Source organism: Botryllus schlosseri, chromosome 2 (genome assembly GCF_051294905.1).
Source record: "Botryllus schlosseri isolate E-star chromosome 2, Bs_hap1, whole genome shotgun sequence".
NCBI classification, from domain to species: Eukaryota; Metazoa; Chordata; class Ascidiacea; order Stolidobranchia; family Styelidae; genus Botryllus; species Botryllus schlosseri.
In genome coordinates, this window is record NC_137237.1 from 27,781,700 (window position 1) to 27,802,387 (window position 20,688).

Consider the following 20,688-nt stretch of genomic DNA (forward strand, 5'->3'; position numbering starts at 1 on the left):
GAGTTCACCGGAAATGGACATAGACACTTTAACTTGAGCATTTGGCGTCCTGCTAGTTCATTACGATTATGCCTTGGAATGCGGCCGTAGGCTACATGAGTAGTCGAAATGCGGCCGTGACTGGCAAAAAGGGTGGCCACCCCTGCTGTATGACAATGCTGTTCTCAAATCCACATTGTCTTCGTCATTATCGGCGAGAAATGGCTTTGACGTTGCAATTGCTGTGGTTAAAATACATTCAGTAAATACGATTTATTCCGTGTATACGTGGATAAATGGCCAATAATGTATCGATTCAGCAATCCGGCCCGCCAAGTACTTAATTTTCCTATATCCGGCCCGCCGATTGGAGAAGTTGCCCGCACCTGCCCTACATCAACATCAATTGCTGATGTACTACAAACATCTGGTATGTCCATTTCCATTAATTTATAATATTCATTTTTGTATTACTGCTGTAATTTCATTCAGTGATTCAGCGATGAGTAATAAGTCTTGCGAAATGCTTACTACTCATGAAAAAATATTTGGAGTAGAGACAGATGCAGAAGTTAGTGATAGTTAACTATTCTAGAATGAATATCGGTTGTGATAGTCCTGTTTATTTTTGTTGCAATTTTATATTGTAGCCTATATCTTAAATATTGTTGTGGCACAACTCTTGCCTTCATATCAACCGGAATGCAATAACTGGAATGTCCCTCAACCAAATCTTCTACATGGCTATTATAATTATATTTCTTCGTAGGGAGAAGAAGCCGATGAGGTTATGCTCCTGATGGAGGTACAAAAAGCAGTAACTGAAAAGAGAATAAGGGCACAGCAAGATGTGAGGGCGATTAGGCTTTATGAGGTGAGTTGAACCTGGTATTGTGTGAACAATGAGCATAGATGTACCATAACGTATTGATTTGTCAGATTTGTACTGATTTCGACTCTTGTCCTGATTTTCGGCAAACATTGCTCGGCGTTATCCGTCACATCTGGAACGTTTTTCATGCCAGGATTTGGCACAAGTTCGAACTCAACAGACCATCACAAAAGTACCGCTAGTTGTCTGAAAATTTCGTGGCTTAACATGGGCGCATGTTGAGTTAGTTCAAATTCGGGGTCTGTTGATTTCAGACGTGTGCTTCAAAAATGCAGCACGAATGTTTTTGGGTGCTGAAAATATAGTAGGCAAGGCCTATGTTTTGATTAACTCGGTTTACGTTATGACGGTGCAATAAACACACTCGAACTGAAAACAGGCCTCTAAACAATAAATAATTATTAAATATATTTGAATTACATCATTTATTTCATAAGGCTAAATCTAAGTTAGAATGAGCTGGTGTAAATTCGTTTTCCTCCCGTACCCTGGAAAATCATTTCTGCTGCTAATGTAGTTTTTGGTTGTCCTTACTTTTGAGTCCATGACGATGGCTACCATGGATATAGAGCACGGAATCAGTGAATGTGAACATAATTCTTGTCTCGCTCCAAAAGGAACCTGTATGATGGTATACTGATCAAATCTTATTGAATCAATAAACGTTAGTAAACATACTAGTTTATGGTTTACCCTCGACAGTAATCAGAACTTCATATGTTCAAGTACTGATTTACAGAAGATATCTGATGATGTAGACTAGGCTTACCATATTTTGGAAATGTAAAAAGAGGACACTTTTTCAGAGATTTCAGACATGCAAAACTGGAGAAAATTTCTCCAACTTCGTGATCGGTTGACTAAAAAAAAAAAGGTCTTCTTTTCGCTCAGAGCTTAAATCACCACTTTTCCCTCCGAAATACCCGCCGGAGCTTCACTTCTGCGCTAATTTACGGCATATCACTCGCGATTTCCTTTAAATCTGACCTAATATTTCAAAAAAGAGGACAAAATCTCAAAAAAGAGGACAAAAGGGCGTCCTCCGAGAACACTTTCAAAAAAGTCAAAAAATCCTCTTAAAAGAGGACGTATGGTATGCCTAATGTAGACACCCGTTGGACTATCAAGCCCCATTTCTATGTACGATAGTTTGTCACTAATTATCACTGCAAGTCCTCCACTGCGAACTGTCTTGTCTCGTCTGATTCCACGGTAGCTAATGAATTTTGGTACGTAGTCGGGAATTAGATGCGTCTCTTGGGAGTAGCATAATATCTGATCGCTTTCAAAGTTCGGATAGATATCGCTTGAACTCTTGGATTTTCCGATAAATACCGCGACAATTCCATTGTAGTATACACATTACACAATCCTTTATTGATAGCCATCGCTCACAACGCTCATGAAAGATGTCAGCGATTCACTGTCAATTGGTAAGCGGAGCCGTTTTCGCGTCGCACATGAAATTACATGGGAAATGTCTATCGCTTCTTTGGATTGACAAGATATGATGGTGACTCTGATTATTTCAGATATGAATGCAAGCATTACGGGTAGAGAGATGTCATCAGTGATAATATCAAGTCTTCTGGGATCTGCGATCCGTTGCTAGGCGGAACAGTACTTTTTTTGGCTTGCGTCAAATTTCATACGTATGGAATTGGATAGGTGGGTGTTTTGGGTGTCCGAGCATTTGGTTCTGGAGATGGATCTTGGATTGTAGGCTATTTGGCACTCTAGTTATATCACTGTACGAAGGAATTTCAAGGGTAGTAGTGGGTCTACTCTCGACTTGCACTTTTGCTCTCGCTGTTTCGTGATAAATTTTCTCGCTTTCTTTCAGTTTCTGTATTTGTCGTTCACTTTCGTATGCTCCACAATGCAGAACTATTATTACCTGAACAGTTAACGCATTTCATATCACACGTGCAATTTGAATATTCGTGATCTCACCCGCCACATGTCGAACCGGTGGCTTTAGAACCGCAATTCTTTCATATGTGTCCGAATCGGTTACACTAGTGGCATCTCAATAATGGGGGTTCCATGGTCTTGTCTTGAATTTGAAATAGCCGATTGCGACAGCACATGTGGAGATTCTACATTAAAGCCAAGCAGTACGGTGAGACTCTCTACGTATCCATCATCTGTTTTGCGCTCAAGACGTTTTGCGAATGTCACTCCATAATATGATATTACGATTTCATATTCACACAGATCAGTTGGACCACCATTAAAGACGGCTCTGGAAGCATGTGTCCAATTTAGGTAGCGCATAACTTTCACAGGGATGCGGGTTTTCGACTCTTTAGCAATTATCTGCTCAGTACCAAGAAGGGTGTTTACCTGCTTTTCGTTGTGGCATACCTTCTCATATTATCTTCCGATGGCAAAACCATAACGTTCGCATAATCGCTTACTATAGATACAATCCCACATGAACGGCAATCGGATTCCAGTGCTTAATTTTGCGTGCGATCCCAGTGATAATCACTTGCCACATTGTTAGATGATATCGTGCAGACAGAGCACACAAAATATTGGGTCGTCAGTATTGCAAAATCAGATTTACTGGGCCTATACTCAAGTATATAATACGTATTTATTTTACAAAAACCATTGTGTAAAGGTATTTACTACATCGGAAAAGGTAGTTTCTATCTTCTTTACAAAATTCTGTATAAAAGTGGTCGGTGGCTTAATAAAATCAGTATTTATTTTATAAAATTCTTAGCATAAAAAAAGTCTTTACCAAATCTATTCGAGTACTATCAAAATTAGAAGTAGTCCCTTACTAACCACCTCTGGTTACAGGCGTACAGATATAGCCTTTCTGGTCCATTTCCAGAGGTGGTCAAAGTAGTCAAGAAAGCTACTCAAGTAGAAGTAGAAGTAGCGACGAAAAAATCTACTCAAGTACGAGTAGAAGTACTTCTTCCATAAGCACCCTAAAACTACTTGAAGTAGAATTAGAATTGCCTGACTTTAAAAGTACTCAAGTAAGTAGTTGTGAAAACGATCCTAATTCGTTCACATGGATTGTACAAAGGTGCAAATTAAGCTATGCGAAAGGTGGCGAGCTTGATTCATATTGATGCATACCAGCAGGTATTCAATTGTCGATGGCATAAGCATTCGTCCACATCATGGGATGAAAATGATAGGATTGTTATGGAAATGCGATGCTTATCCTTTGTTTTCTCGAACTGCATGTTTTAGAAAAAAAGCATGGTATGGCGCCATCCCCAATATTATAAGGTCCGTAGTTTAGTCGAACAGCAATACGCAGAAGTTGTATAGGATACGGTGTAAACACTTTGCGCGATTAGTAAACGTTAACAAAAAAATATGGTGGGCCGTAAAAATGCCATATTGTGTAGCTTTATTTTCGGAAATCGAAGGCATTACTACACTTGCTTTTATACTTCAACATGTATGTTATCCAGACAAAACAACTGAGATTAATTATAACTCAAAGTATGTGATACTGGCGATTGAAAATGAACCATAAATACTACTTCTAAAAGGGGAACACGTTTTTCATGCCTTTAGTCCAGAAAGTTTCAAAGGTGGTATGCTAAAACAGGTGTAAAGCTGAAAAAAGTCCGAGTCCACTTTTCCACGTTGGAACGCGCCATGGACATTCTAGATTGCGAAACATCAGTTTCAAACGTTATGATAAGCCATGTATACTGTGATGAATTATTTCATATGGGCGAAGGGCGACAATGTGGTGTAAACGCGGGATTATCTAGATATCTAGTTCTAGATATCCCTGTCTGAACGGAACCATGCCAACCCGCTACCTAAATTAAATTCATCGATACTTTCGTGAAATCCTACTGGTAACTCCAAGTGCGGAGCATGGACCGGAGCCGGATTGGACATCCAGCCGGATTTTGACAATTTTGGCCGGACCGAATCGGAGCCGGATCAGTACTTTTTTGATACGGCCAGAATCTTTATGGATAAGCATGACTTTTATAACTAAACAACTACCAACCAACCACTCGCAAGTAACCGCCAAGCCATTGCGAACATAAACGAGGCATATTTATCAATTCACGGAACCCCCGTACCGTGTAGGGCCGGATTTTTGGCCGGACTAATTCATTTTTGGCCGGAGCCGGATCAGTACTTTTCCCTGATACGGGCGGAGCCGGACCAGAGTATTTGACGATCCGCTCCGCACTAGTAACGCCGTATCCACTGCGCGCGAAGCGCGACGAAAATTCTGGGCTTTACTGAACTTTTATGAAGATTAAATGTTGATACTCCGTGAAAACAGCCCCGAAATTCCTCAGGCTATCTTCCTGATTAGAAAATTGAACTACTTCTACTTGACAAACTGAAAATAGCGAAAAGTAAGTAAGTAGATCACAAAATATTACGAAGTAGAAGTAGCGAAAATCAGATCTACTTGAGTAAGTACCAGAAGTATAGGGACACTACTTGAGTACTTCGAAAAAGTAGAAGTACTTCGTTACTGACCACCTCTGTATATTTCATGTCAGTGGTTCTCAACCTTTTTGTCTTTGCGGACCACTTTGGACCGTCACGGACCCCTCAAGTTTTCATTCAAGATTAGCTTCATTATCGTGCAACCGTCATCTGTCTTATGCAAATATTAACTGTATCCACTGCATAAGGATGTAGTCTTGGTTTAAGAATTTTTGGTACATTTATGACAGAGGGCGGAATCCTTTTTAGTTAAAGGAGTCATGTTAAGCCTATCTTTTCAATCATCAATATCAATTTACTTTCACGTCATAATTCAAGATTCGTGACATCATGTCTAAAAAGCAAAAAATCAAAATCATAAATAGAATGTCTTAGACAAATGCCATTATTTTAACATGTTTGATTTAAATTGATTTTTGTTTTAAATGCAGCCCTGAGCCCAAGTGAGACTCTTCATTCGTGACGGCTGCACGATTCACAATAGAGAATTAGGATTACCTAACCTTGTAATAAAAACTGCTGCTCCACGTTGCTGTTGATACTTTCAAAACACAGTAAGTTTTATCGACATCCTTGGCCTTGCGTGATTCAATAGAATTTTAACTTTCTGCAATGGACTTCTTGCGTGTGTTCCATGTCCATTAACATTTATGTTAAGGAAACAATTACGCAAAACCTGTAACTCGTAATTTAAATAGCATATATTTATAATACGCTATTTGCCAGGCAGGAGTTACTAATTTATGAATTCGAAGAAAGGCGTGATCTCGAACCAAGGAATACCGCAAACGAATGCAGGTTCCATACATACTGAGCTATCGCAGCGGTTCCTCGCCAATCATTGAAGTCAAACAGCACACCGAACACAAGGTAACTCTACCCAGTTCTACAGCCAAAAACATTACCAACGATTAAATTCTCAAGAGGAATACTTAGTTGTGACATCACAAATATAATAATGTAATAATTGAGATGAACGTTGTTATATCACATAGTATTTAATGTGCTACATTCAGCATGATAACATCACGGTATGTCATGCCATGACGTATATTCCATTGCATGGGATGCAAACTAGTTAGCGAGGAAGCGAGTGGGAAATACCCAAGTTCGAATCTGATTGTCTTTGGGGGAATAAAACCGCGATCCCTGCCCCATCGTAACCTTTGGATAACCGCCATAATTTCAAACAATGTTTATTACATATTAGTACTCCGTAAAATACATAACATCGATTAAGATTCTAATAAATGATCCGACTAATTATACATTGATACAAAATAAAGCATGACTAGGACAATAGCTGAATGAACATCACATATGACGGCTACATTATGTAGCGCGATGCATTGCTCGAGAAATATTCATCAAAACCTCAGCTCCGACAAACGCAGGTCTTACATCTGTATTCCGCAAACTGTTCCAAAAAAATCATGAATTGTCCCTTGGCAATTTTTAAAATGACTTTCGGTCCCTTAAAATCAATACAAAACGATGCGTTTGATTTTATAGTGTCAATGCCACAAGTGTTTTGCAACCAGCTCGACTGGGTGTGGTTGCGTTTCTGAGAACGCAACTCTAATATCATGAATGACATTCAGCTGGTTAAAATCCACATTCAACACCCGAAAACGTTGATCTTGGCCCTCAGTGGGGGATCGATCTAATATCTGGAGGACGAGTCCTTCAGATCCCTCTTACCCCTATGGATAATTTCATAGGGTTGCCATACGTCCGGAATTTCCCGGACATGTCCGGAATTTCACTGTTCAAACTAGCGTCCGGGAGGAATTTTTAAAATATGCCAAATGTCCGAAATTTTGAAGATTTATCGACGTAGGCTCATAATTTTTTCGTAAATCAACAAAAAACATTATTTTTGGGAATATTTATGCTGATGCATGATAATTTTCTTTGCGCTGCGCGCGATTTACCATCACATTTATTGATTTTAATATGAAGACTACCATACCCTCGCAAAAACTGCAATAAAATATTGATAAAAGAACCTTCATTTACTGGAATAAGCCTAATTGTAATCTCAATTATAGGAGAACGGAATATTCCTAGAGATCGTTAAGGCCGTTTAAATGCTTTATTCAAAGATAGTGGTTCCAACGTGGGGGTCGTTTGCCTTTATTCTGGGGTTCGTGAATATGTTGAACGTAATCAGCCTCCAATATAACTCGTGAGTAAGTCCGGGCAAAGGTGCTGACTTCTTTTAGTAATCAGCTCGTCAAATTTTTATCTGGGCTAAGGAACACTTTTCGGAGATGGAGTCGCGACCATAAAAAGTTGGAAGCCACTGGATGTGGGGTGTTTATAAAGCTCCGTGGTGCGCACCGGCATAAGGCTGATAAACGATCTTATCGGTTGGGCATGAACATGACTTAACGATGTAAAATTACGCTCCCTGTATTATCGAACTCATAATCCTCCACCAGCTCTACCGCTAACTCTGATCATGTGGGCGGAGAGTAGTAACTATCTATAGTTATATATGGAACAACCGAACAAACAATACTATTGACAGAAGTCACTCAATTAATTTAACAAGATGCATATAGAAACCAGATTCATATAGCAAGCCCCCCCACCCTCCCCAGAAGTTGTATCGAATACCCTATGGTGGGCTCAAAATCATTGTTGATTTGGGTGGGAAGGGGCTAAAAACATGTGCTTTCGGTCCCTGTAACACAACACACAGCCACATACTCCCGAACCGGATCGTGAACACCTCTGGTCTATGAGCAAAGCTTTGCTAGTGTGACGTCATAACTCATTTTGAAATCCACTAGTGGGCGCTAAAGGGTGTCCGGAATTTGGGTCACAGAAATATGGTAACCCTATAATTTCATCACTTTACACACCCGTTCCGCAAACGGTGTTTTGCTGTATTAGGTACTAGCCAATAAGTGAGATTTGCAGAAAAGTCATTATTACAATATGGCTTGATCGCGGAAATACGTCGACCTTTGCATTACAAAAATTGGTTTGCATTCATTGAAAGATTTGTCAGTCATTGTATTCTTTAGAAAACACCGTTGGGGATCGTTGAGATGCTTTAGTGAAGGGCCGTGCAATGATCAGGTACGGGACTACGATACACAGGTAGGCTATTCAGAGAGCAACCCGCTTTCCGGACTGGACCACATGACGACGTGAAGTTTTCGGCAACGTACGGATGACAAAAGTGCGGTGTCAACAAGATCTGCGGTGGTAAAACCTTGGCTAAAATTACCGTAGCTGGCTCACCAAAGCCTTCAATATTTGTATGTCCGGTCGTCGAAAGGGGTGGCATTCGGCACAGGTCCGTCCTCAAAGTATGAGTAGACAGAAGTTGAAATGCAGCCCGCAGGGGAGTATAATTCACCTCAATTTGAAAAGGTGTGCGAAAAAAATGTTTCTCATTGCTGCGTTGCATACAACTGTCTTCTGCGCGTTCGCTATATCATACAATTCCGTAAAAACATATAGCATACTAATAGAGGTTTTGGGTCGCGAGATGCCACTAAACTCAGATTGCGTCACGGCCTGAAAAGTTTAGTAACCCCTATGCTAATAAATCGATAAGATTTCGAAACATAAAAATACATTTTCCGTACTGTAACTCGAGTTGTAGTATAACGACTCTTTCTTCTAATGCCCATCGGTAGTAGCCCCACTGCCTGCGGTCTGATCCCACTGATAGTTATCCGTTCCATCATACCAGTCTGAAAATTACCGAATAAATAGCATAGGTTAAATTCGGTGGGTCATTGGTCCATTATACTCTACTCGTACACGACATCGCGGTTGCATGCTCAATCCTCATACAGGAGTGATCGGCAAAATTTTGTATGTAGTGTGCGAAATATCAACTCGTGTGTCAAATATTTCTATTTTCGACATAAATATGGTTCGGAGGAAAGAATCCCACCAACCTAGGGCTAGGGTTACGGTAAGGGTGGGGGTTAGGGGGATCGGCGGCTATTCGGAATAGACAACGACAACAGCTTATGACGCCTGGGTCGGAAAATATAATAGTTTATTTGATAGGTATTCATTCACGCGAACGTCGTTGCAAAAAGTATTTTTCTGGTAGCGTTTTTCAGTCTTTAATCTTCATTTCGAACAGGTTATACCATGTCACTATATATCAGGGGCGGGCAACATACGGCCCGCGACGGAACTTCGAAAGGCCCGCCGAGAGTTTCTACTCTGAAAGTGAAATTCAAGTCTGAAGGCATTGACAAATTTTATGCGTCAAAGAATGAGTCAAGTTTGCCAATCTGATAAAGGTGGTCACGAAACTACTTGTTGTGTTCGGGTCATATTGGCGAGCGAACATTTTCGACCGTGAACATTAACAAAACAAGGCTGCGTTTCAATATAACTGATGTTCACGAGCAGTCCTTACTAAGGGTTTTAACATTCGACCTTCAGCGAAAGTTCGAAGAACATGTTGACATATTTGATCTGATTGACTTCCACAGCTTTTGAAGTTAAGAAGTAGCTTACATTAGGTTATTATCGTCATTTGAAAGTGTTTTTGATATCTATTGTTTAAACTTGAAGTTCACATTAAGTACGACTTTTATCTTGCATAAGCGGATAAATACGCGATCAATTTATCGATTCTGGAATATGGCCCGCCATGTAATTAATCTTCCAATATCTGAACCGCTGACCTAAGAAGTTGCCCATATCGACGTACGGATTTTGATAATGGGTATCTATACAAAATAAATGTCTCAGTCTACGACCATTGCACCAGGGTTGTAATGACTCGAGTCATGACTCGACTCGAGTCAGACTCGAGTCACGATTTTTTTATGACTCGACTTGACTCGAGTCATTTTCTTGAAATGGGAAAATGACTCGACTCGACTCGAGTCAATATTTGGATTGACTCGACTTGTACTCGAGTCATTACGCATGACTCGACCCAAGTCATTGACTCGGCTTATTTTATATGACTTGAAGATGAAGAAATTTGCAAATCATAATGGCTAGATCAACGCATCCGACGAATTCTGCCGACATCGCTATTTGTCACCACTGCTTTCGTTGCACTTGTCTGATATCAGATATGCCGCCGTAAAAACAACAGACAATGATACATAGTAGCAATGCATTGTACAAAATCGTCCAGTGATGAAGAGGTAATAGATCCCCCGCAATTAAAGTACTCAAGACTTTTCAATTATACAAGCAAACAATTGAATCAAAGTTCAATTAGAGCCGATGAAATGACTTAGATGGTGAAGAGACTGATAAGCTCATGTGTAGATTTGAAGGCGATGATTCTTTGCATTTTTGGGCGACTAGAAAGAATGAGTATTAAATGCTCCTCAGTGTGTTTCAAAAATGCTTGTCAATTCCTGCATCTAGTGCACTAGTGGAGCGTGTATTTAGTAAATGTGGATTCATTCTACGGCCATGCCGCTTTAACATATTTAGATTAGTATTTTTGAGGTGTAACTCATTGATTTGATCTGCTGTTTGTGAAAACACACAATGCCCTTCGTCCATTTGACGTTTTGTTAGGTATGTGCATTGTGCACGTGAGTAATAATGAATGGCTAATGTTGTGTGATGTTTGTACAATATGGCTGTTTTAAAATAACTTCTTTTTTATTTTACTGGGTGGTTACTTGATAAAATTGTGACGTTGCATAAAAGGAACACTGAATCTGGCTTAATTTGAAAAAAGTGGAATCAATGATGTGAGAGGAGAATATTTTGGATTTGAAAATAAATGGAGTATTTTAGTGAGAAATTCTTTCATAATATATAATAACATAGTAGTAAGCCGACTATTTTTTCACATCCAAAACATTCTACTCTAATAACTTCACTTTTTCTAGTTGAAATTGAGTCAAATTTGCTAGGAATCATATTTTTACACAATGTAACAATATCATGAGATAGCCGGTAAAATTCGAAAATCTCTATTTGTAATTAGTCTAAAATTTTCTTTCATAGCATTGCTTTCTACTGGTTGGAATTGAGCCAAATTTGATTTTTTAGGCAATCTAGCAATTTTAAGAAGTAGCCGGAAAATTTGAAAAAATGTTTTTGAACAGCCCCATTGTACAATTATTTCTCCAATGCTGTATCTGCGATGTAGTCTGTAATGCAATTGGGAAAACCTTTAGTATAATCAAAGGATATCTGTTCTGTTGTCACTGCACAATGCACATAGTTGCATGCACGCTTTTACAGCATGCTGGCCTGTTGTAAATACCCCTACATAAACATCCATCTATTGATTCTCTATCAACTAGTATCTTGACGTGAATTTGTTGGTTATCTATCAGATAGTATGTAGACGTGAATTTGTTGGTTCTCTATCAGATAGTATGTAGACGTGAATTCGTTGGTTCTCTATCAGCTATTCGTGAACTATCGTCGATGTGTTCATAATAAAAACTGAATGCTTGTATTGGTGATGTATCAGACTGACAAGAGAGATATTTGATTTTAAGTTCTAAGATTAGTAAAGTTATCTTTAGCATCGGTAAATGAGGCCAGGACCTGTCCGTTATCTGCCTAAATAAACACGTGCCAAGACTCTGATAGGGACAAAATGAGCATGTTTCGCAAACAAGGAATTTGATATTACCCAAGCAGGATTGAAAACATGAGTTGAACATGACTTCAATACTGTGACTTGGACTCGACTCGAGTCATAACACCATGACTCGGACTTGACCCTTTAAACGGTGACTTGGACTCGGACTTGACTCGGTGATGAATTGAAAATGACTTGACTCGACTCGAGTCAAAACCACAAAAGTATGATTGACTCGTGACTCGGAACCATGTGACTTGGTTACAACCCTGCATTGCACACAGGATAAGATGTCATATATCGAGTGAAACGTAGGCGTTAAAAATTGAGCAGGGCTAATAGGTCGGTACCCGGTTGGAAAGCTGAACAACTCAACCATTCTATTAATGGCAATGCAAGATGATTTGATTTCAATATAGGGCTTGGACTCCGATTCGATTCATTGTCAACATATCGATCACATTTCGTTTTCGAAAAAAACATGTCGTAGAGGCTTTGCGTGAGATGTATATCACGAAATTCTTAAAACAAAGTAATTTAAAACACGAATCATCTTAAACGTCTTGAATCTACCTGCGGGTGCAGTAGTGGTTGCAGACGAAACAGTTGTGGTTTCATAAAGTGTTGCTGTTGGCGTAGAAGAGGTCGATGCGGGCGTGGTTGCATGGTCAGTTGTATACGTATCTTCTGGACAAGTCCTGAAAATAAGACGTCTATTAGCAAATAGGCTGGGCTATTGGCATCATCAACTGTCTGTCCTCGATCAAAATATGTCAGTAAAGTCACCTTATGAAGGGACAATGCTGGTTCGGAACCGAAGCTGCATTTGCTGGGGTCGGAGATTAGGTTTATGATTGAAAATACATACAGGTAATTGTTACGATTGCTGCGTTGCAATTCATCCAGTATCCACTTTACTTTTCGTTTCGAGCAGGGGTTATCAAACTAGGTTCCACTGCACTCTTGGGGTTCATGGATCAATTTTCAGGGACCACGATGCACCTCCAGAAACATACCAATTTTTCCGAGAAAAGTAATACAGACTATTAGTAACTTCAGGCAACTTATATTAAAAAGAAAACTCAACGCTCGAATGGGTTAATCATCCTCAAGTGGAATATCTATCTTGGCTAGATTGATCCATCTTGAAATTTTCCTCGCGATTTGCGCAATCTGCGTGTGAGGGACATTCAGCCATCGACGCAATTCAGCGTCGACCATTTCCACCAAGGAAGCTAAATACTGGTCGCAATGCGACTACAATTTGATCTACCACAAAGATCCGTGGCGATAAAAATCGGTGGTCAAAATCTTGGGTATTGTTATGTCTGGCGCCAAAATGACGGCACTGAGTCGTCTTTTCCGTGCTATTTGAGCCCCGTGGTACACTGCAGCCCAAGAATCGAGGAAGCCGATTTTATGAAATAACAAATCGGTAGGTATGAGAAGTGAGCAACTTGAATCTAACGGGAGAAGACAGTATATGAATAGACTTGACGGCGTGGTACGGTTAGTTGTTCTTGTTCTTTATTAAACAAACAGATGTGGCGCTTATCGCCTGACGGTCGTTTGCACCACGGTCAGTGATATATTGTAAACGATACGTGGAGGTCGTATGAAATAATAACGGAAATCAGAATGAATCAACAACGATCAAATACCAGAATAAACTAAAACACTGAAATTATAAATAGCGGGTAAATCATAAAGGCACGGTTAGTATATACGGTTTGTGAAAAATAATATAATCAAGTTTTCGAAGGCACCATCTCCATCAGCTCTACCGGTAACTCTAATTACGTGGGCTGAGAGAGAATCAAAAATCTAATGTATTCAGGTACTCTGTCAGGTATTCTAATACCCAATGCGGTAGAACATTTACTCTCGGCATATTGCCTGTAAATATGATAAATAAATCGATGATTCGTGACTGAAAATTGTGATTTGGACTTGGACGTAACCTTTCGTATAATCTCTCGTACTCGGTGACCAAATAAAATGACTCGCTTTGACTCGAGCAAAACGTTAAAATCAGAGAAGGATTCATCACTCGGAACGCAGTGACTTGAATACAACCATGGATGCAACAAACTATCCGTTCGTAATAGTAATGGTTTAGAAAGTCGAAGCTTTGTATTCCACTATCTGTGTACGTCATTGTAGCAACCATTGGCATTAAATGGTCCAATTGTTAGTTACATTTTAGGGCCTTTATGCATGTTATTAACGTCACTTAACTGAAGCGAGTAGCCTAGTGGCACGCTTTATCGCTGTAACACCAATAAGTTGTTCGGCGATTGCGCATCTTTAATACTATGCCATCATAATTATTACATTTATGTTGATAAATATTTGTTCCAATATTCAAAGGTCAGTCTAATGCTGTTTTAATTTTACTTGGGCAATGCGATTATAAATAGCTTAACATCAACAGTATACGCGGAGCCAGGATTTGGCTATACACAGCTTAGATATCATATCAATTTATGTTAAAAATTCAAATGTCCGCTATAGCTGCAAAATAGTAACGCGAAAGCTTTTGTGATGACATGATGCATTTGTGCTCTCGCAATGTGTCTATATCTCATGATTTTGACAAATTATGCTTACTCACTATCAAGTACAGAAAAAATTTTATTCGAATATTTGAACATCTTATTGTGTTTTATCACGTCATATAAGGCCTACTTGAAAAGACATTGAATACCATATTTGTGGCCCGCGGCGTCATCTAAAACTAGAAAATTGGCCCACGAGCATATTTGAGTTTGATGCATTTAAAAAGACAATTGTTATCTCGCGAGGCCTTCTCATCGCCATCGTTATGCCGTCGAGTTAGGCCTTATATGCCTTCCAATCGACCGACCGGAAAACACAAATATTATAATTCGATGCAAAACGCAACCGTCTGTCTTTTTTTAGATACAAATGCCACAGACAATAGCAGTCGGTTCATCTTTTACGCACGGTGCCATCAGATTCATAATCGGTTGTTCATATCTCATGATAATGCGTTGCCATTGGTCTGATTATGCAATTTCTTCATCAAAACTTGGTTCTTGACTGAGTGGACAACATTGCATCATCATTTCCTCAAATGTCATTAGAATATTTTCCGATATACAAAGCTCTCAAAGAATTTTTACCAACAGATCTTGTTTAAATTTGCATTCAAACGACAGTGACCAGTCTTTTGTCGTACTTAAGCGGTACCGTCGATAAATCTATTTACACTACACAATTTACCAACTCTAATATATGCCCGCCGAATTTACTGAGACAGCTACCCATGATGACAGTCAACTTTACAAACGTAATGGACTCACGGACGTCTCATTCGATTCGTCATAAAGCCTACCTATTATATTGCTTACCCAAACGCAAATCGTATTCCTAATCAGGTGAAAGTTGAGAATGTTTTCACGGTGAATGATTTTTTTTGTCATGATAATACGATATAGCAACGTTTGTTGATATGGTTGCCTAAACCATTGTCTTCAACGATGGTAGGATTGTTTCACAATAATATGCTGAACTCTCACCTTTCTCTGCATTGAATCAAATCTTCTTTGTAAATCGTAATCAGTTTCTTGTATAGGTAAGATTGCTCGCGGTTGATTAATCGAAGAACTGTGTTGTCTGGTAAAGAAATACAATAAGGTTGGACATGGAGAGTGCTATATCTGATACCGGTGGGTGGGGACATTGGTAAACTATTGATGTTCCAGATGACGCTGGCAATGAAACGATAGCCGTGAGATTCAAGCCGATAGCATCATTGTTTTTTATCTCTTCTCACATAAACGTTAAATTCCCCGCAGCAGAAGATTGTCACAGTGCCAGAAAATGAAGAACTTTCCTCGCGTACGGCCGAAAATTCTCTCGCCCATCAAAAGTTGAGAACCCCCGACATAGTTTATATCATACTGATTTCTGTTTGGGCAAACTACGCCTCGCAACATAATTCTAAATCCGCCGATTATGATCTCATTTTCATTCGAAATTAACGAGGGTACAAGTGTGGGCAACTGCGCATCATCGGCGGATTGTCTCGCCATTTCAAATGGATTTCTAAATTCGATCAATGCCCTCTGGTTTTGATGAGTTATCTTTTTCTCGTGCAGCGAGTGATTTGAAGATTGGAAGCAATGATTCCTGAAATGGGCCGTTACAGCGCTCTCTTGGCGTATTTTAGTTCCTCAGTTAGGTGAAATAGAAAATATAGACATTTTCTTTTGAGGCGAATAACTTTCAAAAGAGCAGGATTGGCTTACGCATTTCGAATGCGTTATCGGGGAATTACCAATATCATCTGTTGCTTGAGGTCATGTAAGGGGAATATGGTTGATCTATTGGGCTCCCTTCTCTATGTCACCTTCATGATTGGTCCACAAACACGGTAATTGACCACAATGCTAATGATTGACTTGGATACAATTGAATTATGATGACCTAATTCTTATTTTATTTCTATTATACTGTACATGATTCGATATTTAGGTAGCATTTTATCACGAAACACACAATGCTTACTACTATAACTGCCATCTTCGCAGAACTCGACCGTGCAGTTGAAAGGGTCCTGCGTCGAATTCAAGGCGGTTTGATTCACGCATTGAATCCCGGAAAAGTCCGAGCATTCAAAAAGCGACGTCCAATTCGTATCGCTCTTATTGACGAAGCTGTAACACAAGTAGAATGTGAATGAGTATATAAGAGCTGCCATAGTAGTACTATACAAATTATATTCGTGTTCTGCGATACGAGCCTGCAGTAGGCTATACGCTACCATGAAAATGATAACTTTGAAGCTTATGAATACGTTAAAACGATCAATAACGAAGTAGTGAAGTAATTTGAAGTATTCATGTAGGTTTCTAATTGAATTGGTGAGTCGACATTTCGTAACTTCCCCTTATTTTTATCAATAATCAAAATCACCATTAGGAAGTTTTTGTATATGTTAGTCACTATGGTGCAATTTGCAATTTTGAATGCTGTCACTGTCAGTGATTGCCTGTGGCGTCCCGTTCCCATCTACTTGATTGGGTACAATATCACGTTTTTCCTCTATTTCTATACTTGAGTTGATAAATGCCCTGTATACCCGAAAATGAGTGGAAATCAACTGCATTATCCTACTTCTACACCTTGGCAAGGGCCTACAATGAATCTGTTGATCACCACAAGCAAGGCCCATGTTACTTTAACTAAATTGTATAAAATTTACGATTCATGTGCTAGCGATGTTTCCTTGCTTCCCCGTGCGTGATCAAGATCATGCAATAAATGCAGATACTCACTCTGCTCTCTTGCACAGTCGAAACCAAAACGTTTCACACAAAAATGGATGACCAATTAGGATGGGGAAAAAGATAAATATCACGTGTTTATTATGAAACAGATTTATCTTATAGTTTGATATCATTATACCAGCAACCGTGCCGTAAACGCCGCCATTCAATCGCACGGAGTCATATTACAATTCACGGTCATGACCCGCTGACTCTAATGTCTAATGGTACGAAATTGTCAGTAATAGGCTCTCCGTACTGCTATGCGCCAATATAAGTCAAGTTCTGTTTAATTCAGTACATTCTGCACGAGTAAAAATATGCTCGTTCCCACTGGCTCTATGAAACGCAGATTAGTTCATTTTACAGTCAAGAAATTTGATGTGGCGCTGAAATCAACGCTACGTGACGTCAACGATTATATTGTACAGAAGAGCGACGATTCTGCCTACGTAATATTCAGCGAATATAAGTCAATTACCCATTGCTTCATCAATGACTTTGAATTATACTTGATCAGTGAGTTGAGCATTGCCACCACTGTCGTTACGGCTTTCTCCCAACACAGAAAAATCGGTTGTCGAGGGAATATTGGACACACGTAGGTGGACGCACACACATGCCCTGCTCAGTATCACAACTCGAGACTTTTCCTATGACACCTGTGGCCCGTTCAGCTCCTAGGTATGTGGCGTCGTCAAACATATGCGAGTTGAATTTTGTGATCACAAGGGCGCCGCAGTCGGGAGAAACCATTTATCAAAAGTGATGTCATGGCTCTATCATATGTCAGAATTAGTTTACACGAAAATGTACACAAACAGTTGTTTAGAACGTAAAAACGATTCGAATGTTATCGATTAAACATTCTGAATACAATCACATACCATCCACGCTCAACTTGATCTTTCCAATCCGCTACGTTTTGGCGCCAATCAAGAAGATCATTTATCCATTCACTTTCAGCATCCCCGATGTCATCATACGATGAAGCCGCTGTTGGTTGCACGAAATGCAATTTAAATTAAGAAGAGAATTGCATAGTTTTCGACTTAATTGGAAGTCCATAAACAGTTTTGGCGGTAGTTGATCAAAGTGGGCGGCGAGACGAAAGTACGGAAAAATCCTTTCTATCAGATCTGTGAGCACTGACTCATCTGCAACAGTTTTATCGTGACGTGAACTGCAACATTTATGACCCCAAATAAATTATTACCGAGTACTCTACATCGCAGCAAATTTTGTATTTTTGTCCATACCTATTTCATAATAGCCCCTTTTAAGGCAATGCTACGCGTCTAAGACAATTCCACAAAATTAAAGTGTGTTCCGCCATGGCAAGGAGAAAGCGCCGTAACTGCAACAATCGTTGACTAAATAAAGTCGTAGTGACATAACAGTGTATGATCTCAACAATCGGAAAATATCGTCTCTCATTGCTCGACTAGAATTAATGTAACTAGCCCGAATTAATATAAGTAGGCCTATAAACGGGCAGAAAGTAAGTAACTAAATTAGCTTAAAAGTTAACTAAATTTGGAAGAGATACTTGCTAAGAAGTTACTCAAAGAAGTAGCTCTAAAGTTTGTTTTTTCTCAGCCATCTTTTACTGCCAGAACTTCTATCAAGTGTCGTTGAATTCTTCCTGGCCATCAGAGCGATAATTTGAGCCATTTATTGGTAAATGACTTGTGACTTGTGATAGGAATTTTGTACCGTTGAGCACCAAACCGATACGGTGATAAGCGTCACATTGTATCATTTTCACAACTGATAATAAAACTCATGAGACATATCCAACATATTCCGGTTAACTTTTGATTCGACATGATCCAAAAGATCACGTTATTGTCCGATTGATATCATAATTCTGAGAAGGAACCAATACAACATGGTGTGTCAGTGATGCATTACTCGCACTTGCATTACGACCACCAGATCTGCCCATTTCGATGCCACCTTATCTTGGCAACCAGTCGAACTATCGCCGCACTTGAAGATGAGCATTTGAGCAATGATACCACGGTAAAAAAACGACGCACTTGCGGACGACTTCAGGACTATGCACTCCGACTCCGCCAATCACGCTGCAGACCTAGGTTTGGCTCCCCGTCGAGGAGAGTAATTTTAAGCATGTCATTTCAAGTCACTGGATCATTGTTTGGACGGTATGTATAATCCTATATGTAGAATATTTTGGGTTACGAATTCTCAATAACGTAGTCGATCTCGCAACTACTATAAAGCCTGTCAGCGAGTTTGAAAATTCCACGCCTACCCTACATCATTGAAAGTCGAAAATACTTATATTAATGATGTTATTCTTACCTTGCCCATGAACGGAGCAATGAATTCCCACAAAGAAAAGCAAGGCAGCCACTGACGTCATCAGGACACTTTCCAGCAATTTTCTCGTAATATACGCAGAGATTCAGCACAGCATAGATATGAGGCTAGTGAGATCACCGTAATGCACCTGGAAGACCGAGCTTTGACTGTACAGTAGTTCAATGTTACCGACTTCCAATAGATAACACACTGCTAGTCTGTGTCGTGGCAAATTAGCGGGAATGATAGGTTACTCATCTGAAACACCTATGTGTGGATTGCGAGTTCGAATCCGACCGAGGTCGACTGTACATTCCCAACGAATTGTTAGAGGTCGGTCTAGCAGTGGTCGGGAACCTTTTTTGTCCGAAGAGCTATATTGACCCAATTTTTTCCATCTCAACTCTCAAAGAGCCATGCATGCCAATCAATTGTTACGTCACAATTGTAAATTTGTGACGTCGTGGTAGGACTAATTCGAAGTCACTACATGGGATTCCTCGTGTGCGCAACATTTTCTCTGTAAAAACTGGTATTTATTGTTCGAAAATAAAGCTCGAAACGATAGGTATAAGACGCAGGCGGGCCAAGCCTCACCAATGATAACGAAATTGGTCGTAAGTAGCTTAGAATTTATAATAACTGATATTAATCGAATGTGACTGTCACACTGATTCTGAAAATCTAAATACTTCTCAATTCTCAGAGTATTCCACGGTAACACAACGTTGCGCTAAACGCATACATTTTATCGCCGCTATACAGAACGTAGAGAACGTAGATATGGCGCTGTTCGTAATGCGAGTTAGTAATTGTGAATGTCACATCCACAACAGTTCAGTTCGCGCCGTAGACCTGGAAGACCATGTGTATTTGAAAACTGCGTTTTGAAATGAGCGTCGCCATGTCTGCTATGCTCTTTGATTCAACGTATCGCGCAATGCAAGATTTCGATTCGCATACATCGCCAGGAGGTTTGAGTCACCAGTCATTTCGATGGCGTGGGTTCGAATCCCATCGCTGCCACCACGCCAGGATACAGAGTCTGTACTCCCTGTGGCACCACGAAACGATGTCGTCACATGATAAAGGTTTATTACAGAAGAGAGACACGAGTATATAGTCGTTATATAAGGCAACTAAATAAAGGGCGCAATCAGCGAACTAATCATTAGCCT

At 39.8% G+C, this 20,688-nt stretch overlaps 1 protein-coding gene across 1 annotated transcript; it reads right to left on the reverse strand.

Moving 5' to 3' along the window:
- Window positions 1-8,686: 8,686 nt before the first annotated feature.
- LOC145457355 (uncharacterized) lies at window positions 8,687-19,762 on the reverse strand. The gene is made up of 6 exons (XM_080335553.1): window positions 19,511-19,762; window positions 18,070-18,178; window positions 16,422-16,570; window positions 15,431-15,527; window positions 12,462-12,586; window positions 8,687-9,045 (listed from the first exon to the last, which is right to left on the reverse strand). Exons 1-6 carry the CDS (start codon window positions 19,569-19,571, stop codon window positions 8,972-8,974), a joined length of 615 nt encoding a protein of 204 aa, XP_080191679.1. The 5' UTR covers window positions 19,572-19,762; the 3' UTR covers window positions 8,687-8,971.
- Between the last annotated feature and the right edge of the window lie 926 nt (window positions 19,763-20,688).